The sequence below is a fragment of the Drosophila willistoni genome (assembly GCF_018902025.1).
Source record: "Drosophila willistoni isolate 14030-0811.24 chromosome XR unlocalized genomic scaffold, UCI_dwil_1.1 Seg143, whole genome shotgun sequence".
NCBI classification, from domain to species: domain Eukaryota; kingdom Metazoa; phylum Arthropoda; class Insecta; order Diptera; family Drosophilidae; genus Drosophila; species Drosophila willistoni.
Window position 1 is genome coordinate 7,886,211 of NW_025814056.1, and position 26,394 is coordinate 7,912,604.

The window sequence follows — 26,394 nt, forward strand, 5'->3', positions numbered from 1 at the left end:
GTGTAAATCAAAAAAAAACTGATCTTACCTTACCATTTCGAATTATCGTGACTCGACTGTCACGTCTTTTCAGAGTTTTCTTTTAGCAAGTTTTTTGAAGAGATTCCTAATTTAATATTTAAATACTATTCATGAGCTGCATTTGCCTAGTTTCTACTAATATCTATGTCTACTTTTTCAGTACTAAAAGTGAGCAGATTCCTATTGGTATATAAAGACTATATAATGTGTCGACTTGACAAAATATATCTAAGCTTAGACCAGATACAAATTGTAGACTAAGTTTTCAATAAATTTCGTAAAGTTCAATAAAGAACTCTTAATGTTTAGACCAAAAAGATATAAGAAAAGTTATTGATTAGATTACGACCTTTTTATACCATGCACCCGTGTGGTGTAAATGTATGTAACATGCAGAAGGAAGCTTTTCCGACCACATAAAAAAATCAATATATTCTAGATCAGGATCAACAGCCGAGTCAATCTAGCCTTGTCCGTCTGAACACCTAGATCTCGGAGAGTATAAAAGCTAGGGCCACCAAATTTGGTATAGGGACTCGTGTAGTATTTAATGTGATCAAGTTTATTTCAAATTTTTTTCCAGCCCCCTTTCGCCCCCGCAATTCAAACAAGTGTTTTTCTCTAAGAATATTCTAGCTAGAGCCACAAAATTTGGTATGTATAGTACTCGCTTTGGTAAAGAGCGCATATTTTGTATCTGTAAAAATTTTGCCATGCCCTCATTCACACCCGTAATTTGAAAAAACTCGACTATCGCCCGTAATTTTGTCAATCAATCAATCAAATTTGGCATACTTAAATTTGATGTTAATATCCAGCAACATAGCAAATTTAATTAAAATCGGTTTCAAAACAGCCGAGTTATGCATATAAACGTTTTCCCATAAGACCGGAGTTGGCCGCTGTCTGGTGGGGGCGCTAGTGTGCTCATATGCTTAAGTGAGCGAGATACTGAGATACGCTTGTAAAAACACGTTAACGGTTTCACTGGTGTATGGTATACCTAAGTCGGCGGTAAGTCAATTACATCATTAAATTTCAAACCTTCCATTTAAGCCGCTTAAGGTCAATCTTCCAAAATAAGATTATTTCAAAGGCAACACAAAAAGGTGAGCAGGTTGTCTGTATATCTATTTCAAGAACAACCAAGTTCTATTATCAGCAGACTTTACTAAAGAACTCCAGAATTGCAATAGCAAATTCAAGGTTTGGTATACATATATGAAAAGTTGTTGCCTTTTCTTTAGAGCTATTGGAACCGAAATTCAGCATCGATAAGGCTATATAGAATATGTGTAAATTGTAAAAGTGTTGAAAGTTTAGTGTAGAATATGAAATTTACACCGTTAAGTATGAAAAAGACAGAGACAGAATATTAAGCACTATCTACGTGAATTGTAGATTGCATGTACATATATTAAACGCACTGTTTAGCTCAATATATTGATATTGAAACACTTTTTTAAAACAATGTTTCCTCGATATTTATCCTAAGCAGCATTTAAAGAGGAATTGTTAATAAATTTACATATGTATGGCCAACCAAAATTGGTTCAAATACAAAATTTACCAAATTTAAGCCTGGCAAAAGGATAAACATTAATTTGGGTAATAAGAATTTAATTCTTTTCTTTATATAATATACATAGAGTAAACTTTATTTTATAGTTCGTTCTCATCTTCGGTAATTTACAATTTGTTAGTCTTTTTCTTTTGTTTCTTAGAGTGTGAACGCCCTTGAAATAGGAAACGACAAAATAAAACAAAACAAAAAAAAAATGAGACAAAGAAATAATGTAAACTAATTCTCATGCTAGTTAAATATACTCGTATATATATATATATGTATGTATAAATGTATATGTGGCATTATAATCTAGGCGGAAATAGTTTTGGAAAATCGAATGTATTGCGACAACATCGGTGATTGCATCCGCTCCTCATTTCAGTATGGACCACTTCAATTGTTCACGCGCCGATTGTAGAACCTGCGAAAATAGATAACATACGAGGAACATATGTATTTATGTATATATATATATATATATAGAACGGCAGATTGGTTTCAGTGATCAATTAAGCTAATGCAACTGATGTGATGTGACAAATGATAAAATCAAAAAATAACAAAACGAACTAAATTCATTTCTCATTTATTTGTACATTTTTGGAAGACAACAAACGAAAACAAAACGGGGAGGAAAAAAAAGGTTTAAAATTAGAAGAACTACATATACATATCTATATACGTATGTATATATACTTTGTTCTGTTCTTGATCGAGAGCTTGACATACATATATAACTACATTATTATTGAGCACAATAATTGTCAAAGAGCGAGAAGTGCTATGAAGAACTAAATGGATACGAAGACTACCAAAAGAGGCCATTTAAGGTGTTAGTTACCTGAGCCACAGTCTGTTCGGCAATGGGTATATCATCATTACGCAGATCAACCCTTTTCACCACCGACGATGGATCCGCATCCAAGATAATCCTGAACGAAATGCACACGTAGAGAGAGGGAGAGAGATGTAGTGAACGTCATCTTATTTGTTGCTCATATAGGCCAACTTACCCGCCATCACAGATCTCATCAAAGGCCAGCATGATGATTTCCAGATTCTCCAAGACCAGACGTTTCTCCACATTTTTCTTGAGAATCAGGCTAATGGAGTCATATAGACAATTCAACACCGACAGCAGAATCAACTCATTCTCGTAGGCACTGCCCATGACATAGAAGAACAGATCGACATTGCTTTTGTAGACACAGGTGAGACCATCAAGCATAATGATTTCGGTGTTGGAACGATGTGTCTTATTGAACAGATTCTTTTCAAAGGCCTTCTGCTCTTTCAACGTGGACAGAATGTTTTTGTCATAATACTTGGCCAAGATGCGGTTGCCGTCATTATCCATAATACACATGCCCTTGATAATATCCTATGAAACGAATGCCATCAATTAACACTTGAGTTATTGGGTTATTGTCAATTAATTCAATATTTACCATCATAAAACCATCCATTTTGTGTATTTTGGTTTTTAATTTATATTTTGCCTGCTAACACGTCACTAGCATAAGCCGACTTATCGACTTATCGACTTATCGACAATCGACTCATTTTGAGTAATGTAAAATAGCTCTGTTAATTTAACATTGTCACTCACGAGTCGTATGTTAAAGCTTATGTTAGACTTTACCCGTTATTTTTGAATTTATTAAATATTAAATTAGTGAATATTTTCAATAACCTTGACTTCCCGTTGACAGGTCTGCGAAATGTAGAATGCTTTGAGAAATATATTATTGAAAATAGATTTTGTACATTTGTATTTGCCTGATTATAATATATAACTAACTAATACGTTAGCTTCTCGACCTTTGCATTTGCTTTCAGTTTTATATGAATTAAAAATCTAACCAACAAAACTCTCAAACCAAATTTCGTACTACTTGTTTTCAGAAAAAAAAAATATATAAAAATAAACAACGATAATTATAACATTTAAAAACACACAGAGACACAAATTTAATGCATGAATTTGGTGCATATTCTGAACTGATATTTTAAATCTATGATCTATAATGATGGAAGGACCTCCTACCGAGTATAGTTTACCCCCCAAGGAGAGCCACAGTAAGGGAGAACGTTCGACACGCCACCGCAAGCATGAGGACTGCAATTCATCCGTTAGTACCGTGGCAGCCCATGTGGTCGTCTCGACGACAGCTGGTAAACCCAAGATGCCAAAAGCCGAAGCCAAGAAGCTAAGAAAAAAATTAGTTGAGTTCGAGCAAGAGAATCAATCTTTGGCCAAGACCATAACCGATAAGAATCAGGAGATAAATGCCCTCAAGAAATCTGTAGAGTCGCTCAATGATGTCCTCAATTCGGTGCCCATTGATGAGTTGCGTTGCAATTCATCCATAGCCTCAACCAAGATACTTGAGTTGAGTAAAAAGAATCGACAAATGCGCGCCGAATTGGAACAGATGAAGAATCGCATGAACAAGAAGGATATGCAGATTGAGAAACTGGAGAAGGAAATGAAGGCAAACGAGGACAAGATGCAACAGCATCAGGATCTGGTCAAGAAGGGGAACAGTGCTGATGATCTTCAAGCAAAGATCTCGAATATGCAACAGAAACTATTTGAGACGCGTAACAAGAACACCGAATTGCAAAATCAATTGAAAATGGCCCAAAAGTGCCTGCAGCATGAGATTGGAGGCGAGAATTTGAATATCAATACCCTGGCCAATAATCTCAATCAGGCCAATTGGCGTGGCAGGGCCCAACAGATACTGACCCTTCAGACGAAGGTGCAGGAGCTGAAAGCTCGCTTGGATTCCTATGAGGAGCGTATGCCCGATCGAGCCGATTATGTGCCAGTTCCGTTGGGTTCCGATTTAGATATGACAGCCAGAACTGCAACTCCTCGCACCATGCAGTGCAATTCGATCGGCTCCGGTGGCGGTGGCGGCGGTGATGGCAACTCCGGTGGAGCCACATTCGATCGCTTTACCCCGGGCGTACGCAAGAGTGAGATACTCCACAAGGCAAAAGTGGAGGCATTGGAGAAGGAGATATTAAGTCTACAGACACAGCTCGATGATCAGCGTAATCGCACATTGGCATTAAAGGTGCGCAACAAGAATCTCAATGAGGAGATGCTCAAGTACAAGATGCGATCCTCTGAACTGGAGGAGCAAACCGACTGTAATGGCATTAATATAAACACAATGAACGACAAACTAAACCGACAGCGTCATCAGTATGAGAGTCGTTTGGATGATCTACGAAACGAATTGATTCGTGTCACCGAGGAGCGTGATACGGCCAGAAGGCAAATGGATGAACTGAGTGGCATGAATCTGGAGCTGCAGACCACGATGAAGCAGAAGGAGGTCTGCATGGAGAGTCTACAGGATATGGTAAAGAAACTGGAAACAGATCTAAGAGCTGTTACCGGTGGCTTTCTCTTCTCCTGTCGCGAGTTTCGTAAGGTGAGCCCCTATTCGGATCTCTCTCTCAACATCTCAATCATAATTTTTTGCAGGAAGAATTTGTTGGCATTCTGGATGCCTTAGAGGTGGAAAAGAACCAGTTGATGCTGCTGAATAAGACATTAACCGATCGAGTCGAGACCGAACGAGGTAAGAGCGAAACGACGCTTGAGCAAAATGCCAAATTGAAGACACGCATCAGTCGCATGGAGGCGAAAATTCGAGAGTTGGAGAAGGAACTGGATGTGCAATCGGATAAAAAGAAGCGTACCCAACGCATGGCCGATTATGCCAATTCATTGAGTCGCACCTCTCTGAGCGGTTCCATTGGTTCATTTAGTTTTGAGAATCAATCGCAATATCAATCCATCAACACCCTAAATACGGCAAGTGAGACCAACAAAACGGAGGATCTTAAGAATCAGTGAGTATATTGATTAATTTGAATACAAAATAATCAATATTATGCCCTTTATTCGATTAGATTGGAGCTGGCAAACGAGAAGATCACTTTGCTGACCGAGAAATTGAATTATTTGACCGAAGAAAAGTTAGCGGATGCCAAATTCTTTGACGAAACTATAAATAATTCAAAGACAATTATATTGGATACCATTTTGAACTCACGCGATGGCAAATTGGTGGTTCTAGCAGAACCGACGACTAGTGAGAGCATCTAGTTGTTGGTACTAACTAATTTCCACCACCCAATTCCAGCTCTCACTTCTCCCATTTCGCAATCTACCTACCATATATATATATATATAGAGAGAGAGAGATATGTATATATATATATATATGTACAATCTCCATTGAAATTGTTTTTACCCATTTATTGTCTTGTTATTTTAAAATTGTTCCGGATATCAACAAAAAAAATGAAAAAAAAAAAATTAAAACCAGCCACAGGAGGAGGCAATCATTTATAGATGACCCCAATTCCAAGCTTAAATTTCAATTATTAAAATTATAAAAAGAAAGAGTTTCCAATTATTAATTGTATTTGTTTTAAAGTTTTTATTTGTAACACACACACACACACACCCACACAGACACACAAACACACAAAAAGAGCAGCTTTTGGCACTGCTTATCAAATTCAATTCGATTCAATTTATTTCTTTCAATTGATTTATTTTTCTTTTTCTTTTTAGTTAATACAATTTGCAATTGGCTGTAGGCATGGTATTTTTTATATATTGTAGTTATTGTTTTATTATATAGTTTAAGTGGATTTGTTTTAAATTATTTAATATACATATACATATGTATATATGTTAAATACAATTACAACTCGTGACTTGCTCTGCGACTTCTCTCATTTTGTTTTATCAACCCCTCAAAAATCACATTCTAAACAGAAACAATTCATTTTATTCCTTCTTCCTCCTACTGAAATTCGTTTCGATCCATTCATATGAATATTTTGCATTGCATTTGTTTGTTTATATTGATATATTGTTAGTTAGGCGGCTTATTGCTTAATTATTTAAATTGTTTATCTATAAAAAACACGTTTAGCAAATTAAAGGCACTTCAATGGGGTTCTGTTATTCATTTCTCTTCACTTAACATTTTCATTTTTGTTCCTTCTCTTTTCTCTTTGTGAAACGAATCAAAATTTTCATTTTTTTTTAACACTAAAACTTAAAATATAGAAACGAAAAACAATTTAATATCTAACTATATCATTTTTTATAAACTATGTGAAAAAAAACAAAAAAAAAAAGAATTTACATAAAATAAATTTTCCAATTTTCAGGCAAACAGGGCAAATTATTTTGAAATTTTCAAAATCAAATAAACAGAATTTAAACAAAATATTTGTGACAAAAAAAATGAAATATAATAACTCACACCCAACAAATTGCAAGATTTAAAGTTAAACAAGACATGGACAAATTTTTGAAAACAAATGATACAAGTTTTCGTGGAGACAAAATATTCTCAAAATAAATAACAAAAACTCTTTTTGAATTATCATTTCATTATACTTATAAAGAACTGCATGTTTTTTGTTTTTTGTGTTTTGTTTTTGCTTATAATTTAAGATAAATCATCGATAGTTTTCATTTAACAATATACGAAAGTTTTCATTCCAGTCATTTTGATTTTAACTATTAACTTTATTATGACTAACCAAAACAAAATTTGCCCAGTTTGCTATCTAATCATATAATATTAACAAGAACAAATATAAATTTTTGTTTTCAAATATTTTTCCTTGCGGGTTTTATACATAACATTAATAATGTTAGTAATTTAATAATTAGAGAAAATTGACAAAATTGTAGGGATAATTTAGCGCAAAAGCTTTTAAAAAGCACAAAAGACACTACCATTTTGAGTAGAGTTTAGACCAATTGATTTAATCCATTTTCTTCTTGGTAGTTATCTTTGTATATTACACTAAAGGCATGAATTATCTTTTTCTTGATTAACTTTTATTATTTATGCTAGAATTCTAATTGAATTAGAAGCTTAAATATTGCTGCGAAAATGGTTGAAGTTTATTTTTCTCTAGGCATATATATATATATATATATATATACATATATATCATCGTGTATATAGAGAAAATTGATTAGCATTAGTGTGATTACGATTATTCCGATTAATTTGTATATTGATCAATAAATATTGTATATAAATTTATTTATATATTGTTTCAGGACTGAAAGGTAGATAAATGCAAATCTTGGCTGGGTCAATTAGCTGATTGGTCGCTGATTTTTTAACTTGGTTCTTCTTGTTTACTTTGCCGCTTACGAGACTACAAAAAAAAATTTAGGTATATATGTCGGCATATGGCCAGACTTCTGTTTTTTCTCAAAGATAATAACCCTGTACCGTTGGATAATGGCTAAGAATTAAAACTTTAATTACTTTTAATCACACCCTAAAGGAGTCAATCCTCGGTGTATCAGTGTAGCATTGGAATATTGAAAGAGTTTTCCTTTGTTAGATTATATAGTAGACAAGTTGAATACTTCGAGTCGGACGGACTTGGTGCTGGATTGCATTGATTAAGACTTTAGTATTGGCTAAGAGACTATTATTTAAATCATTCCTATTATCTAATTCCAAAAGTGTTTCTGCTGACTATTTTTGTACAGGGTATAATATAGGTCGTCTTCCCCTAGTTGTTATTAGCAAAACCAATGTTTAGATTCTTTGTAATTTAGCAAGATTTAGTTTTCCATGTTTTTTTTTTGGTTTTTCAAAATTTGTTCTAATTTTTCATCTCATGCGCATTGTGAAAAAAAAAATATATATACATATACATATAAGATTCTATATATATATATATATATATATGTGTGTGTGTGTAGTTTATGGATTAGTTGCGGCTTGTTTATGATAAGTATTTCAATATTATCTATAGATCTATATAGTTAATGTGGTTTATCATTTTCAAACTGAATTAAGTTTACAATAGATTTGTTGTTTTGTTTTTTTTTTCCTTCCATTTTTTACATAGTTGGCCTGACTATATAATTTATTATATATATCTAAGTATATATATCTATATGTCTGTATATATATATATATAAAATTTAAGTGTATATAATATTTTGTTTTAGTTGTTGATGTTTGCAAACGATTTTGGGTTTTCAGATAATTTTCTTGCATTTTGTTTTGTTTCTTTCCGCTCCGCCGCTTCTGCGTGCTCCACCTTCTGTTCCTTTTGCTCTATTTCTACGTTGTTTGTTGTTTTTTCTTTTCTTTCTTTATGTTTAACGCCGTCTCCGCCTTCTGAATACATGATTGAAATAATAGTAGATATCCTGTTCTACTTGCTGTTGATTGGGTGTCTTTCGTGCCGCTTCCTGCTGCTGCTTGGGATCCATTTGTGGATGATAATTGTTATAATGATGATAGCCATGCATATCGTACGGATTGTGATGACCTGGATGTATACCGCCACCTCCGGCTGCTCCAATCATTCCTCCTCCGATTCCGCCGCCGCCGCCGCCACCATTTGGCATGCCTCCAGCACCCCTCATCATAAGATTGGTGTGCATATTGCGATCGGCGAGAAACACATTGATGAAGAAGATTAGGACAAGCAGTATATAGATTAGGCAGACCAGTATGACCACAAACTGCTGGCGGCAGCAGCAGTAGTAGAACATTCCCTATTATATAACCGCCTGCTCCACATAGTTGGCGGGCAGCATGCCGGTCTTTCCGGTACGCTCCACGCGACCGGTCATCCAGCCGGAATCGATGGATTCCACTTCGAAGATAACATCGCCCTCGCGAAAACTAACCTCGTCGACGTCCTGCGCCTCGTAGTCATAGATGGCGCGATATACACGCTGAAAAAGAGACAGGAAATTAACATTGAAACTTAAAACTTGAAGGAGTAACTTCTTACCAAAGATCCACCATGACGCGATGATTTTTCCTGCACTGAGTCATATGATGGTTGTTGGCGTAAATTTTGTTCCTGTTGCTGCATCATCTGAACCTGTTGATAGTATTGTTGCTGTTTCTGAGCCTGGGCCTGCTCGGCACTGCTCAGCGATCCGTAAATACCATTGGCTGGATCAATATTCTGTATGGAGCCAATTCTCTTGGGATACACACTGTTTGCTATAAAAATATTCAAATTACCAAATTTATATGTATGTGATATGTAGGAGGGGGGAGAGAGCAGGAACAATTGAGCACAGATAAATGAAGGACAAGATTTTATAATGATGGTTGGAGTGCTTTTTGGTGGTGAAATTCACACAACGAGCCGAGCGAACGCTTGCGATATTGCTTGAACTACCAAAACCCAACTTAAAATCATGGCCTTTAACTACTAATACTTCTACTACTAGCTAGCACTACTTACCAGCTCCGCCGGATCCACGCTGTTCGGTTGAACTGTAGACCAAAGTGGTGGTCGATCTACCAGCACTTGGCATGGCCCGTGGGCCATCGGTCAATGGATCATAGTCGGCAATTTTACCAATATTGCTGCTGTTCAAAATCTGTTGCTGCTGTACAACAGACTGCGGCAGATGGCCATTGCTGGGATGATGCTTAACATTCAATGAATTCTCGGATGGCGTAACTGCAGCATAATTTGGTGATGCATATAACTGTTGCAAATGACCAGCACTGGCGGCGCCACCTGCGACACTTTGCTTGCTCCTTACGGGTCCACCCATATCGGTTTGGCTATTACCTCCAGCGGTATTTATTGCCGAGCCGCGCATTAGCATCTGATGGCTAGTGGAACCATTGTTATTGGTGCTTTGTAGGCCACCATTGCTAGCATTATTATTTAAGAGGCTGTGTTGCGATTGCTGCTGTTGGTGTTGTTGTTGTTGTTGATGATGTTGCTGTTGCTGTTGTTGCTGCTGCTGTTGTTGCTGCTGCTGTTGTTGCTGCTGTTGTTGTGCGGCTGCTGTAAGCGATGAATTGCTATTATGTTGTTGCATCTGTTCATAGTGATCAACAGCATTGCCACTGGGATGATGAGAATTATGAAGTATGGCTGAACGCAAATCATTGTAGTTGTTTATTGATGGCTGTTGCTGTTGCTGTGATGATGGCAACTGCTGCTGCTGCTGTTGCTGTTGCTGCTGCTGCTGTGATGGCGGCAACTGTTGCTGCTGCTGGTGCTGCTGTGATTGCGATGATGCTGTGGGATACAGATGTGAGGCTTGTTTAATGGCTTGTTGTTGCTGCTGCTGTTGCAACTGTTGCTGGCGTAAAGCCTGCGGTTGCTGATAGTGTGCATAAGGATCATAGATCAATTGCTGCTGCTGTTGTGATTGCTGCCTGTGAATGTGTTGCTGTTGTTGTGGTTCTTGTTGTTGTTGTTGTGGATGTTGTTGGTGGTGGTATGTGGGCGTTATGGCCGCTGTATTGTATTGCTGATGTTGTATGGGTGGCGGTGGCAAGGTCTGTTGCTGTTGTTGCAGATAGTGTTGCTGTTGTTGTTGTTGTTGTTGGTGGTGCTGCTGCTGTTGGTACAAATGCTGCTGCTGTTGCTGCTGCTGATGCTGCTGCTGATGCTGCTGCTGATGCTGCTGCTGATGCTGCTGCTGGTGATGCAGTGTTGCTGCTGTTGCTGGTGGTATGGGCGAGTGGGCTGTGGGTGCATATTGCGAGAATTGTTCAGCTGCCAATTGCTCTGAGAAATATTCCGATTCATCTTTGTTTTTTTGATTTTTGCGACATAATTTTTTCAAAATTTTCACAGTTTCCACAATAGTTAGAGTTTAGTTGTGTGCGGGTGTGTGTGTATGTGTGCGTGTGTGTTGTTGTGTATCGTTAGGTTAACGGTAGTTCAAAAAGCACACAAATTATGAGCAATTGATTGATTGGTGTTTGTTGTTGTTGTTGGACAATGTTGTTGTTGTTGGTTGAATGTTGTTGATGGAATAATATATGACAACAAATAAATGTTAAAAAAGACGAAAAAAAAAAGAAATCGGCAACAAATAAGAAAGGAGAGAGAAAAAGAAAGACAAATGAAATGAAAAAATAAAAAGAAAAACAAGTAAATAAGGCGAACGAACGAACGAACGAACAATAATCAATATTAATGACAATATGTGTTGTATGACAGATGTGAGATGAGGTCGTATTAATTGAGGTAGGGGATAGGGGGTACACGTGGGGTGAGCGGTTGGGTGGTGGGTGTTGGTGGTTGCCACAGTGGTTATTATTGTGCGTGTATTGTTGGTTTGTTTGTTTTTCTTGCATGAGATAAGAGTTAATTAATGTGATCAAATTGAAAAAACCATTTTTAATTAGTTTTTCCCCTCCGTTTTAAATGTTAAATACAAAACAAAAGACAAATTGCTACAGTGGTCTTTGGTATATTTGTATGCAATTAAAATGTCGAAACAATAAATACAAATGAAAGATTGATTTGAGGCATATTAGAAGCTTTCTCACAGAAAGAACAAACGGGAAATTTTTTAAAACTAAGCCAAATAATTCATTTAAAGTACTTTGAATATTTAGTTTAACCCTCTCTCAAGGCACATATCATTATTTTAGAAAATCATATCTTTTTTTTTGAGAAAATCATGAATACTGACAATTTTTTAAATCATTTGGGAAATTAATTTAGGTGAAATAGTTACTTTTTGCTTAGTTTAACGTGTCTGCTTAGAGGGTTAAATTCTAAATAGTAAAACTAATCTCATTTAATATTTTGACACAAATCTAGTTTAAAGCACTGTGCACAGGAGCAGTCGTCAGTAGTAACCAGCAGCAAGTAGCAGCACTTATGATATGCATTAATGGGCGAGCAACAGTTAATGACATTCGGATGACGACAATTGGCAATTATTTACACATTAAATCACAACAAAGTGTACATACATATATATATATAAATATTTAAATTAACTATTTAAAAGCACATATGTAAGTACATAAAAGGGATGAGAGTGAAAGGACTAGTGGTTGGTGGATTGGTTGGTTACTTGGTTGGTGGTTTGGTTAATTATTTTTTTTATCTTTTTATATGTATGTCTACTCACTGCTGCTATCGGAAACCTCTGCAGAACCGCGCTGCTTCTCCATGGCTGCCTTCTTCTCGAGATCACCATGATATGCCACATTCGATATGTGCTTCGTGTTCTGTTTGATGCGCAACGTTTCCGGGTCATCTGCCACCTGTCCGTGGAACAAGCAATTAATACGGTTATATGGAAAAGGAATATAAAATACATATGTATGTACGAGGATTGATGGAGGTATCTCACTGACCTGTGTAAATTTGCCTTTGGCCTTCTCAAAGTCTGCATGATACTTCACATTCGATTGGATTTTTGTATTCTCAGCAATGCGTTTCAATTCAGGCGTATCTGCAATAGCCGTTGCCTTCGCCTTGGGTATATGTCTAAAAGAACAAGAAGAAATAGACTGTTAGAGAACATTCTGAGAGAGAGAGATAGAAAGGGAGGAATGCATATTTAGATCTAAAGTGAAGAGAAGAGTTTTGGCTAGCTATAAAAGCAACAGTCAGACAGACAGAGTCTGCATTTGGCCATTGGCAATGCATGAGCTGGTTGGTTGGTTGGTTGGTTAGTTTGTTGTTGGGATGTTTGGTCGGCTCATCGGTTCTATAGTTTCGTGTGAAAAACCTCTGACCTCTCTTTTTCTTTCAGCCGTTGCGGTTTTCTATCAATTAAAAAACTGTTTTAGCCCTCAGGCAATATCAGCAGCAGCAGCAGCAGCAACAACATCAGGTAACGGGAATGATGCGAGAGAACTTTTTTGTGGCCAAAATGCAATTTATCACATCCATACTCCCCCCCACCACCACACCCACATCCACAACATATCCCTTTAACAACCTACTCCACCTCTCAACTTTAACCAATCTTTCTGTGTATAAATTTTGGAGGGAAAACCTTTGTGGCTTAACATGAATAAAATTAACATAATAAAATGGCATGTTGTATGTATGTACATATATAAAAGGGGGCGTGCCAGGCAATGCCACAAAGATATCTCAAAATGATAAAGCGAAAATGTCAAAATAGAAATTAATGTAAAATAGGGGCAGATCATCAACGAAAAGAAGGTTAATAACACACCTAATGATACCTACACTTTAGTTTTGTAGAAATATTTCTATTAAATATATAATATACAACTGAACAAAGGGACAAGGATCAAAGTGTCCAAGTTTGTATATCTTTACAGGTTCCAGGTGCTAATCGAACTTCCCCAATCATTAACGTTTCATAGTCTGACATTGTTTAGAAGAGACATTACTAGAAGATATAGTTCTTTGATTTTACTGCCTTTTTTTTACTCTTTTCTTAAGAATCGCTTAAAAAACGAGAGCTTAGACTATCTATTTATGTACAAATTAGAGACATTATGATTAAAATTTGACACAGGAATTAATATTAAACTTGTAATTACATATGTATTAACTTTTAAGAAAATTGTATTCTCCACCTGTAATTCCTATGATATTTAGTTATATCAAACGAGACAGAAGAAGAAGGTTTCATAATCTATCTTGAGCAGATTAGAATATATAAACTCTTCCTTTTATAGCCAGAGTATTTTAAATAGTATACACTAAAGATGATCTCACTATTGAATTAAAAAAAAAAAAAGAAAAACAAAATAAAACCAACCAACTGTAACGAGCCACACCTAATCTTAATTAACTTAAATCTGAATACTAAATCTGGATGATCTCGACCATTGTTGAGTATTTCAATAAATCAGAATTGAATGAAGCGAATAGAATTGAAACAATAGTTGTAACACAAATTCTTTTTGTGTAATTTGAATTATAATTTTTTGTTTTTGTTCATTTATCATCGCACACACACACACATTGAGAAAAACTAATTAAAAATTTATCAGAGGTCTTTCAGCTCTCTCTTTCTCTCTCTCTCGCTCTCGTTTACAACACAAATTATTATTTATCAAAAAAATCAAATCAAAATTGATGAGAAATGAGTATTATTGAACGGGGGCGAGTGAGAGAACAAGGGAAGTTGGGGAACAACAATGGAATTCCATTCTATATGAGTAATGTGCGCTTCTCTCGCTCTGTCGCTGTCTCTTTTTCGCTATCTCTCTATCCCAGTGGACTAATACATCAGTTTAATTATTGGTCGACAAACAAGAAGGAATCATAAAGTTAACCGACATCATGCAATGATATTTATCGATTTGTATACTTTATATAGTATGTACGTACACATATGTATGTGTGTGTTTGTGTGTGTGTATATTATATGATGTTGTTGCAGTACTTTAACCTATCAGTTGGCTAATCGATCGATTGATAACCACCAACAGCAACGGCAACAACAATAACAACTGCAAAATTATGCAGTAGAAAAGGTTGATAAACTCATATTATAGTTACTCGACGACATTACCCCCGCCCCCCCATTAGACCCCACCAACCAATCCGCCACCCATTCATCACCCTCTCCTCTTGGCCTACTCGTGTAAGTAGGTGGATTGGCCATTATAATTGCTGGCCAAGTCAATTGGACTTTATATAATATTTATGGGCAATTTTAGTGATTTTCTATATTTGCAACAGATGGCGCCACCTGCCACCCGGCCTTCCATTTAAATTAAACCAACAAGTGAACACAATTGTGGAATGCGACAGAAAGAATGGGATAGATGGGAGGCAACCAAACAGAGACAAACAGAGAAAGAGTAGTACAAGGCCGACCAACACACACACATGTGTGTGTGTGTGTGTGCGAAGGTAGTTGCTGGTTGTTGTAGGCTTTTGCTTTATCGTTCAATAAGCGTAAATAAGTACAAAGGCGGCAACCGCAAAAAGCATCGTCCGCATTGCACGTTGCATTGGTCACACATTGTCGATGTTGCTGCTGTTGCTGTTGCTGCTGCTGCTGCTGCTGCTGCTGCTGCTGGTTGCTGGTGGCACACATTACTGTTCATGTTGTAGTTGTTGTTGCTGCTGATAGCTTGTAATGAGAACATAACAATGCTTAAGCGCCAGAGGCCACTACATTGCTGCTGTTGCTGTTGCTGCTGCTGCTGCCTATACCAGCGGATGTCTCAGCACGTTCCCAATAGATCAACAGCAGCAGCAACAACAACAACAGATTTTTTTTCTCCATGTGTGCGTGTGACATTCTTTTTTTTTTTTTTTTTTTGTTCTGTCTTACTTTTTATTATCAAAGAATTTTAATTTATTTGTAAACAATACACACACAACAATGGAGTGCCAGTAACAACAACAACGGTTTCATTTTTGTTGCTCTCTGGTTTCTTTGCTTTTTGCATATTTCGTTGATGACCTGTGTATGATACGTCAGAGTTAAATAGGGTATATATGTATGTGATTCTATATCTTTTCGAAGCCAAGAGTAAAATATCTTCAAATTGTAGAAACTTGTCGAAACTAAAGTATTTCAGAATTGTTTAGAAAATACTATACAACATATTATATATGACATAGGTCTAGAGAAGATCTCAGATTGAACATGATTTCCATATACCTACTATGATCAGAATCTTGAAATCGCTAAATTCATATAGTCGAATTGTGATAAATTTAGACAAAAAATTAAAGTTTTGACCCCTAAAAATTATATTGTCAACTATATATCTTTTCCAATACAATCATATATAGGTTAAAACTTTTTGCTGTAGATTTTCAGATTCCAAATATCTATCGGGCCTAATAGAGTGAGAAGATGATAGTGTATATAGCTATAGTCTGCTACCATTTCAACAAAATGTTGATCACGTTGTCGTCTTTTATCCTTAATTATGGTTGTTGTTAATATTTTTTAAACGTAAATTGCTTGTGATGTTGGCGTTGGAGTGAGAGAAGAGAGAGGCAGACCTGGTTTTCCATCAGCTAGCTACTGTGTGTGTGTTGACCACACCAAAACCAGCTCAACACAGGCCAGCCAGATGAGTCGTAGTCGAGTAGCTGTTGCTACTGCCAACCGACCAACACGAGATATAGATACTTTAGTTCTCCCATTCGGTCACTCATTGATGTCAGTCAGTCTACATTAATTCTTTTTTTTTCTCTCTCTCTCTCTCTCTCTCTCTCTCTCTGTCTTTTTTTTTTTTTATTTTTTGCATGTGGAACATGCTTGGTGATTGGTGTTGAGTTACCATGACAGTCTTTTGTTTCGTAATAAGAACAGCCAACAATAACAATACCAACAATGTGGGGAATGTACATAACCGAGCAGTTGATAAATCCTCACAAAAGAGTTGCAGAACAACCTGAAGGGGAAGGGGAGCAGGGAGAAGAGTAGTAGTAGAGATTATCGCAAGAATTTCATTAGATAAATATTAAAAAAACGATAAGAATTTTTCGTTGTTTTTCATAAATATTTTTAGTTGCTTTATAAAACTACTTCAATATTCCATTTCTATGATTTTCCATTCCAAGCAATTCAATTTTAACAAAAGACTTAGTTTTAAATGTTAGTTTTATTTGAAATGTTTTTAAACAATATTTCTAGCCAACTTAAAGTTAAAATACAGGTTTTAAAATATTTTTTTTTCTAATGGCATCTATGATTTTTCCCGAATCTGCAGCTTTAAAAACTGATCACGAATAATGGAATTTCTTTCTAAGTTACCTTAATATGTATACAAATCGTTTAAGCTTTAAATAATAAATAAAATGCTTTCTTTAGAAAAATGTTTAAAATCGATTTCTTTAAGGCGGCAAATTTAGTTGTAGTTCTTTAAATTTTATAGCTGAGATCTTTGCCTTATTTAAATTAAGTAGATTTAATTAGGCCGATGTGGCAAAAATTCTTCAAATTAAAAGAAATTTATTTAAAAATTCAATTTAATTGCATTTATGGGGTGACAGAGTCCTAGGGTTAATCGATCAAAATCATCATTTCCTACTTAATTTGGTTTAATCAAAATGAATTATTTAATTATCTGTTTTAAACCTTTAAACCGCAAGTAAATTAAGTTAAAATATAATTTGCCTTGGTCCATGAAATGAAATGAAATGAAATGCATTCTCCACACACTCAAACACACAGGCACACACACACACAGAGACAGGGTGTGGGTCATAATCATCCCATATCAATCTGTGTATATAATAATCCCCGGTTGCAGCAGCAGCAGCAGTCAATCACAAATTGTTGCGAGAAAAATTCGAAAATTCATTTTTGGTCATTATGATTCGGTTTTCCCCACTTCATTTACCCCTCTCCTCACCACCCGCCACACACCATCATAATGCCAACTAGTTTTGTTCGCGTGTTTTTAAGCTTTTAAGATTCATATGCAAAATAGGCGGAGAAACATCATCCAAACAGAAGGAGGCGCTGGAGGTAGTGAGGGTGGCGATGGTGCTTGGTGGAGTTGATTGCCACATAAAATAGTTGACACCACTCCCAGCTCATTTCGGAAGCAAAATGCGACCGACCTACAATTGTCTATATGCACATACACATAAATATATATGTATGTATGTATGTATTGGAGTGTATATCTGTGTTTGTGTGTGGATCATTGGGCCAAGCTCTGGCCTGCTCCTCCGTCTACTCCTCATCTGCCATCCCCACCTCCATTTCATTGTTTGCTTCGCTTGTTATTTAGCATAAAATGAAATGAATAAAAAATAAAAAAACATAGAAGAGAGGAAAGGCATAAACCGGCAGCGGCCAACTATTTTTGGTAATTGAAAAGCGCTTTTTGTTGTCTTGTTCGTTGTTTTCTATTATTTGGTAGGCGGCTTAAGTAATCACCAAAAGAGTATTCGGTTTACGGACGGGGGGAGGGAAATGCATATATACACACACACACACATACGTATCTCTACATATAATAAGTTTCATTGTAAATGTTTTTTAAGCTGGATTCTTCGAAATGAAAGTAAAAATTGTATACAAAATGAGTGAGCGAAGACCCAAAAAATGGGGTATTGAGTTCATCCTCTGATTCTCTACCACTTCCACTCCCATCCATCTGTATATTCCTTTCTCAGCGGACATGGTTCACTGGGTTTTTATGTTAATAAATATAAATGCCACACAAATATGTACACATATGTGGCATTGATAGCGTACGAAGGGGCGGGGGAGGGGTAGGCGGAGAGAAGAGACTGCGAGCCCCCCCAACTCTCAATTCTGTGTTGTGCAGATGTTTTTGCATATGTTGCCTCTTCATACTGATATATATATATATATATATAATTCCATATAAATGTGCAAAAAACGAATAACATTGTAAACATGTCGTTTTCTAGTTCAATTCCAACTAAATGGGGCCTGGGTAATGTAATGGATACATGAAGAATGAAATAATGTAGAAGAGGAAGTGCGGGATAGACACGAGGGAGAAGAGAAAAAAACCTAAATAAAAAGAGTTTCATTGGCTGAATAGCCGAGAGTCAGTCCCAAGTGGTTGAGAATGATGCAGATGATACACATGTCCTGCAATCTCTCTCTGTCTCTCTCTTAGTCTCCTTCTAAGTGGACACAAAAGGTAGAAAAAAGACGACAGGAAAAAGGAGAGGAAAAATGCTTAGTTCAAGATGCAATTAGGAGGGCAGTGAATGGGATGTCTGGAATCAGGGCCAACATCCTCCAGAGGAACTTGGTAATACAATGAAAGGCCAAGCGAAGCGGAGAAAGTTTTTAAAAAGATACAATTTACCCTTAAAGTAACAAAACTTGTTTTTAAGTATAGAAAAATATAACAAATGTTGACCCCAAATCAATTTTCTCTAATATATTGCATACCTTTGGGGGATAAACCCCAAAGTTATTGATGGCTAATGCAATTTTTAACAAAGATTTCATTTATTTTAACTGACTAGCAACTGAACGGAGTAAATAAATTGCAGTTTCAATTAGTTCAAGTCGTGTCCTGGAGTGAAAACACAAAATCCTAGCATACTTTTCAGCTGTGGGAACAGAAACTTTGCAATAACAAAGGATAAACCATTTTAAAAGCGTAAAACTATAACAAATCATTTGGCACTAGGTTCAATTTACTTTCAAGTGCGCTACACTATCCAATTAACCAAGCAACGAGCCATCAACCACTTCATAGATGTATGTACATACATATAGAATGTATGTGTAAAACTTTAATTGCATGTCTCCGGAACTTCTCATAATTTATTACAATCGTTATCCCATTTGGACTTGCACTTACACACACTTGAGGGGACATGCACACACGCACACTTACACACATCACATAGAAATCCATTTCTGACCTCACCCATAAAAGACAGGGAAGACAAGGAAAAAGAAGAAGAAGGAGACAACGACGACGACGACGACTATGGAGAAACTTCTTCTCCTGACCCAAAAGTGGTTGACTGAATGGCAAACTTTTCGCACAAAGAAAACGAACAAACCCTGAATAGGGCGTGCGGCATAAGGCAAAAGGCAGGCGGCAACGAGAAGAATAATAAAAAGTGAAAGAAAAATACTTCTCAAGCAATTATAAAATGCAAACCCAAAGAACAAGCAAATCGCTGCTGCAAATCCGCAAAAGTACGAGTAAATGTATATAGTTCACTGGCATATGTACGTGAAGTCACGTAATCAGGGAATCCGACCAAACGAACACACACACACATATATTTAGACCAGCTAAAGACTCTGGTGGGCCAACAGAAGCAGCAGCAGCAGCAGCAGCAACGGTGTTGAGAGTAGGAACTGCAGTGAAAGTGGCAAAACGGAAAGAATGGGCGTCCATCTATTGCAGATGGCAAACCCATCAGACAGGCAGACAGACAGCCAGTCCAACAGTCCGACAGGCGATGACATCAGCTATTGAAATTGGTAGAGTTTATAGGACGAGATAAAGGGACTCGGGAAGGGGTTGCATTGGGTCGGGTTGGATCGGCGGTGCCGCGGGAGACTCTTTCGCCACTGTCGCAATGAAGCTAACGGACGCATAACTCAATCCGCATGGAATTTTTATTCCCGCAGCGGTGGCATCCACAATAAATCTGCATTAGAGACAAGCCCGATTCGAGGCTGCTTCTTTTTTTTTTTTTGTTCTCCCCCCGAAATGTGGAGAAATAGCTGCTCTACCAATTGCTGCTCCACACTCATTCCTGGCTTTGGCTCAAGGCCAACAACAACAACAACACCACTAGCAATAGCAACAACTAGAAAATGCCACACGCATTGCAGCAAAAAAATTTGAGTAGAGTCTTCCCCTTCTTCCTCTTTGCCTATCATCATCATCATCATCTACCATATCCTGGGTCATAATACACAATACAAAAACAGCACAAAACACTTGCTCTTCTCTTCCCTTTCTAGCTACATATCTATAGCTGTTGCCTCTGGCCTGTCCAATGAGCCGTATTTGTGTGTGTGTGTGTGACATTGTCAAGAACAATAATACAAAACTGTAGAAGAGAAGGAGACGCAAGAGGGCATTTAAGGGGCAAGGGGGCAACAAAGGGTTAAAGTGGTGGTTAGAGGAGTGGCAGGAAGGCAAACCTCATATGCTGCACTCCGCACAGTGACACACATTCTGACAACGACGACGACAATCGCGAGTCAAAAGTGCAACGGATACCAGGAAACAAAACTCTTAAGAGTGTGTAAAAACGTCAGTGCAAATCATTGAAAAAGAACTAGTTCCACAATTTCACAATGTAGGAACGATTCTATAACAAAAATCTTTTCATGGATCAATATATAATTCCAAATATAGTTACCGTCAATCACAGATTAAAAGGCCTTTAAATATCCACTAATCATTCGCCTCTCCTCGCAGAATATTAACCTCTTGAAACATTCGCAAAAAACAAGTTGGCAAACTCTGGGTCTGGACACACGGCAAATTGTCAATATTTTCAATCATTTTATTCTCTTTATGAACCCTAAAAGTAAGTCTTCCAAAAGATCGGATACTTTCGATCAATTTTTAGACTGTCAAAATGCTTTCATCGAAAATTTACTAAAATTGCTGATCCAAAAATTTGGATTCCGATCAAAAAATCCAGATTTTCGGCATCCTCCCCAAAATATTGTCTAGTCCCATTTCATGCTAGGATGGATCTAAAATCTGGATATCTGAAATCTTTTTTCCATTCTTAAATATCTAATATCTTATTTATTTAGATTTTTTTTTATTTGAAATACATAGTTTTACTTCTAGTTCTAATTGTTTGAATTTCTCTTCTTGTGTTCATGCTTCAAATTTTTTTATATTTAATTCTTTTTTGGTTATAATTCTTTAAATTCTTTTAGTTGTTCGGTTTTTTAAATTTAATTCTTCAACTACTTCTAGTTCTGATTAACGTGACTTCTTCAAGTTTTTGTTAAAGTTATAATTTTAAATTTAAATCACTTTTTACTTCTTTTATCACTTTTTCTAAGCCCTAGATCTGAGCTAGGTCCTGCACCTGATTTCAACTCTTTTTACACTATTAAGGATGCAAAAACAAGTCCATCTCCTCTGTCTTTCATTTGTAGAACTAGTGGCGCGGCTTTTAACTTGCTCAACTCTAACGACATGTGTCTTAATGAAAGCCTTTTCAGTTATCGTATTTTTTTTTTCTTTGGTTTTTTGCCTGCATTTCCGCACTTCAGACTAGCAACAACTAGCAAGTAGCAGCAGCAGCAGCTGCTGATGACAAGTTAAGGAGAAGAAGAGTCTTAGCATTCGGACACTCTGTGTCTTTGTTTGTGTCTGTCTGGAAAAGAATAAAAATATATATATATATATATATGTATATATATTTGTGTATTTGGAGCAGCTGCTTTTTGGTATGCGCTTATGCTTCTGCATTTGCCATTTGGCGTTTCCTCATTTCTAACGAAAAACTCCTCCAAACATTTATACAAAAATAGTTGGTTATCTTTCTCTGGTCGAGAGACGAGATAAGATAAACGACGCTAATGAAGCTAATGAAGATTGCAAGGCAAAAGTGGAATCAAGGTTGCCTCTTTCCCACCTCCACTCACTATCTTCTGCTCCACACTTTGTGCCTCTCCTCTCTTTTCTCGTCTCCTCGACACCTAACTGACTGTGTGATCCATCATATAGCTATGCCAGCCAAGTGATTGCGATAAGCCTTAACGTGATTGCAGCCAACTGTTCAGAGTCTCTTTCTCTCACTCTCTCCCTGTGTGTGTGTGGAAGAAGGGGGCGTGGGGCTTGGGGGCTGTGAGTGGGTTGGTTTTCATTCTTTGGTTGTACTTACGCCTCGCAATAGGGCATTTTGTTGTAGCCCTTGTAAGTTTTCATATTGAGCGCCATGCCGCATTCTGTACATTTGAAACACGTTTTGTGCCATGTCTGGAAAGAGAGGAAAAGCAGAAAGAGGAAAAATGCAATATTATTAGTTGCTCTTGTTGTTAGTTTGCTGTTTGCTGCTTGTTAAATTGGCGCAATGTGCACACAAAAAAAGAAAAAAAAAAAACTACAAAACCAAGTCGAGCATAAGAATTTGACAAGGTAAGTGGGTTAAAAATGTTTGTTGTTTAAAATAATTAAAAGGAATGGTAACCACAATGAATGAACAAACGAACACAATGCCATAGAATGTTATTTCTCTCCCCCTCCCTTAACTAAAAGTTAAACCTTTAATCGAATATTAATTTTCATTTCAATTTAAGCAAAATTTTAAGCTTCTTTTTGCTTAAGTACATCTGGTTTAGTAGTCCAGTAGTCTTTTATATTGAATTGCTTTCTAAGCTTAATCTTAAATAAAAGATTTGTTAAATTTATGCTCAGTGTTGAAATCGACTACTAGTCACCCCTAATCTCGTCTCTTTACTCTTTAAATAATGTTAAATGTATGTAAATTTAAAATAAACTTCTTAACTATTATCTGTAAAACAAGTGATTAGTCTTGAGTTATCTCTACTATTTCTCCAGTATGGCTACGTTGCTAATCTAGAGTCTCTCCAAGTTCCGACTATAAATGTGACACAAACTAAAGGTTTTTTTTTTATAGCAAACAACTTTGAATTGTATATTCCCTTGGCTACGATTTGCATTGCATAAGAAAAATGTGGCCAGGCCTCTTATCGTTAGCAAATATCTCTTTCTATGCATAAAGGCATAGAGAGAACTAAGCCAAGTCAAGTTCAGCATAGATCAAGGTAAGCTCTTAGTCAGTCAGTTAGTTCCCATATACCGTTTGCTTAAAGATAACTCGATGAGATAAACTTAAAAATAGAAGGCACAGAAGAGAACAGAAAGAGGGAGAGAGAGAGAAGAGGAGAGATGGCAAGCCAGACACAAATCTTGAATTGCGTGATTTGTGGCAGCAGCTAAAGAAGAAGACAAAGTGTGGAAACTTGCCCCAGACACACACACACACACACACACAACACCACATCATACGACACTTACACACACACAGTCAGCTTGGATCAACATTCAAGAACTACATACATACATAACTGGATAAATCTGAATGGAAATGGGTGTTGCTGCAACGCGTTATGCAAATTTTTGTTGTTACTCGACTGTGGAAACTTTTTTTTTTTTCTTTTTTAGAGGTGACTGTGACTTGGCTTTGGCAACAGAGCCTTGACGTGGAGGTCAATAAACGATTAACTTGTCTGCGGATTAGCAAAAGATGCGAAATATGCATTAATTGGTTTTGCCTAGACATCAACCGCAAAACCAAACCAAAAAAAAACTCTTCAAACATAAGGCAAATAAACGAGAAGAATCGAACAAAATCAATTTACCAAACAATGGTAGACATATGGTACATGGAATTCCATCTAATATGCTTATTATATATCCGAATTTTAGATGCCTATGACTACGATATGGATAGGATATCATTTGCTTATGGTTGATTTCTCACATTATGCCTACTAATTAAAAATTCTATTGAGAATTTAATTATATAATTTGCCAAACTTAAACCACTGACCTCAATTCCGTTTAGCTTTCTCGCTAAGCTTAATTTATAAATGGTGTCCTAATGAAATTAACTACCAAGCTCATCTAATGCCATCTATTAAAGATGTACACATCTTAAAAGTATACAAAAATATTGAGTAAAAACGGGTTTAAATCAATAACAACATTTTATTTCATGACTTCACCAACAAACAGATTAAACTTTGATCCTCACACATACACAATCAGTTGGTATGTTTAATACTAATCGACATATTAGTATAGCCCAAGATTCCTAGTGTTGCGCATGCGTAACCTTAGGCCAAAAGGAAAATAGGATTTTCATTTCAATTTCGCTTTCACAAAAAACAACAACAACAAAACCAACAAACACACACACACACTAAATACAGTTACAATCGCAAGTTTAAGTTGCTGTTTATGTTATTGTTGTTGTTGTTGTTGTAGGTGTTAGTTGAGGTAACTCTTTTTTTTTTTTTTGTCATTGTTATGGTTGTTGTTGTTGCTTTTGGCTTTAACCCACTTTTCACTCTCGAGTCATTCTGTGTTTGCGCTCACTTTTCGTCTCAATTTTCAATTTAAATGTTTCTTTTGTCAACCCGCCCCAGCCACAAGACGATCGGAGACGAGGTGTTAAATTTGCATACAAATACAAAGAAGAAAAAAACAAAATTTGCATGCTAGCCAAGCGATTGGATTGGATTACCACCAAAACCAAAAACCCAAAACCATTGGAAAGCAAATTGCAAATGACAAATGAGGCCAACACGAACGAATAAACAAAAAAAAAAAAAAGGCACACACAGTCACACACACGTCCATCAGAAGCCAACCACGGAAATAATGACAACAAATGGTAACAGGGCAAAAAGAAAAAAAAAAAAAACATCGTCTATTTATAAGTCTGAAAAGGCAACTTCAAATGTCAAAAACAAAATCACTTGAATGTCTCCATTTGGAGCAGAGGGAGAGTTTTTTTTGCTTTTAATCGCAAAAGTAAAAAGCATTTCAATGTAGGTCAAAAATTGGGAAGCATTTTACGTTGTTACTTGTTTTGTGCTTTTGGCCAATTCGTGATGATAATTATTTAAATACTTGGATTAACATATATATCTCTTTACTAAGAAGAATTAACACAAATTGCCTAGTTCTTCTTTTGATAATACTCATTAGCATTAGTTGATAGTGCAACGATAAACGAAACAATTAATTAATATTTAAAGGTTAGTAGGAAGAGACTTGTATGTTCTGAAGCAAAGCTCTCTTTATCTATCGAGAACTTTACATGAAATTAGAATCTTTTTTTTTAACTCTGAATTGAATTTAACTAATCTCTGCTTGTAAAACTATGATAATATGTAATATCAAGTTATTGTTTCCTAAATACGATTTAGGATTATAGTTTTCAAAAGTATCAAAGAATTTGAATTCAAAAATCTAAAACCTAAAAAATAAAAAGAGTTTTAAATCACTTTTCTTGTTTTTAGACTTGGTAAATATTAAAAAATTGATTTTAATTGCCGTAACTTAATAATTTTTGAAAAACTTTTGAAAGTAATGAATACTTTAAAGATGTATCTAGTAGAGCCGCTTTGGTTTAAGATTTTAATGTAGATAGTTTTAATTTTTCAGCTATAATTTTTATGCTTTTATTTCTCTAAATAATTATCTCCCAAAAGTAGTAGAAGAAAATAATATGTTTTTTGTTTTATTTTTTTTTATTTTTGGTAATTCTGTGAGATTATATTTAGCACATATTTGCACGTACCACACATACATGTTTATTAATTTTATTAAGGGGAAATGTGAAAGAGTAAGGGAGAAGAATAAAAGCAAAAGATGAGATCAGAGATTCGACCACCAGCTGAAAGAGTGTGAGTAGGATAGGGAGATGAGAGAAAAAGAACAACAACAGCTGGCTCCAGTTGGCTTAAATTATTATTTTTTGCAATATCAACAAATAAAAAGGCAATTACACATCAAGCAATCTGCAATCTAATGTTCGAAGGGAGAGATAGA

General features: G+C 36.1%; 4 protein-coding genes across 5 annotated transcripts in view; 1 reads left to right on the forward strand and 3 right to left on the reverse strand.

Moving 5' to 3' along the window:
* Positions 1-1,647: 1,647 nt before the first annotated feature.
* LOC6645541 (coatomer subunit zeta-1) lies at positions 1,648-3,117 on the reverse strand. The gene is made up of 4 exons (XM_002068217.3): positions 3,037-3,117; positions 2,602-2,969; positions 2,430-2,520; positions 1,648-2,009 (listed from the first exon to the last, which is right to left on the reverse strand). Exons 1-4 carry the CDS (start codon positions 3,052-3,054, stop codon positions 1,962-1,964), a joined length of 525 nt encoding a protein of 174 aa, XP_002068253.1. The 5' UTR covers positions 3,055-3,117; the 3' UTR covers positions 1,648-1,961.
* A 285-nt stretch (positions 3,118-3,402) lies between these two features.
* LOC6645336 (coiled-coil domain-containing protein 13) lies at positions 3,403-6,027 on the forward strand. The gene is made up of 3 exons (XM_002068218.4): positions 3,403-5,037; positions 5,091-5,461; positions 5,522-6,027. The coding sequence occupies exons 1-3, from the start codon at positions 3,616-3,618 to the stop codon at positions 5,715-5,717; spliced, it is 1,989 nt and encodes a 662-aa protein (XP_002068254.1). The 5' UTR covers positions 3,403-3,615; the 3' UTR covers positions 5,718-6,027.
* A 2,076-nt stretch (positions 6,028-8,103) lies between these two features.
* LOC6645337 (class E basic helix-loop-helix protein 22) lies at positions 8,104-9,173 on the reverse strand. The gene has a single exon (XM_002068219.4). It carries the CDS (start codon positions 9,171-9,173, stop codon positions 8,775-8,777), a length of 399 nt encoding a protein of 132 aa, XP_002068255.1. The 3' UTR covers positions 8,104-8,774.
* A 6-nt stretch (positions 9,174-9,179) lies between these two features.
* The window catches only part of LOC6645338 (LIM and SH3 domain protein Lasp), a 33,632-nt gene continuing 16,417 nt past the window's right edge, over positions 9,180-26,394 (reverse strand). Inside the window, exons 3-8 of one of the 2 annotated variants that reach the window (XM_023177297.2) lie at positions 22,694-22,788; positions 12,766-12,898; positions 12,537-12,672; positions 9,884-11,194; positions 9,419-9,636; positions 9,180-9,359 (exon numbers count right to left, since the gene is read on the reverse strand). In XM_023177297.2, coding sequence (XP_023033065.1) covers positions 9,180-9,359; positions 9,419-9,636; positions 9,884-11,194; positions 12,537-12,672; positions 12,766-12,898; positions 22,694-22,788 — 2,073 coding nt within the window. The remainder of the gene's footprint in view (positions 9,360-9,418; positions 9,637-9,883; positions 11,195-12,536; positions 12,673-12,765; positions 12,899-22,693; positions 22,789-26,394) is intronic. The other variant, XM_023177298.2, reaches the window with a different exon arrangement.

Coding starts and splice junctions, on each gene's coding strand:
- LOC6645337 (XM_002068219.4), bottom strand. CDS start 9,173: ATGTTCTACTACTGCTGCTGCCGCCAGCAGTTTGTGGTCATACTGGTC.
- LOC6645541 (XM_002068217.3), bottom strand. Junction 2,521..2,601: donor GATGAGATCTGTGATGGCGG/GTAAGTTGGCCT, acceptor CATTTCGTTCAG/GATTATCTTGGATGCGGATC. Junction 2,010..2,429: donor CCGAACAGACTGTGGCTCAG/GTAACTAACACC, acceptor CTATTTTCGCAG/GTTCTACAATCGGCGCGTGA.
- LOC6645336 (XM_002068218.4), top strand. CDS start 3,616: ATGATGGAAGGACCTCCTACCGAGTATAGTTTACCCCCCAAGGAGAGC. Junction 5,038..5,090: donor CCTGTCGCGAGTTTCGTAAG/GTGAGCCCCTAT, acceptor AATTTTTTGCAG/GAAGAATTTGTTGGCATTCT. Junction 5,462..5,521: donor ACGGAGGATCTTAAGAATCA/GTGAGTATATTG, acceptor TTATTCGATTAG/ATTGGAGCTGGCAAACGAGA.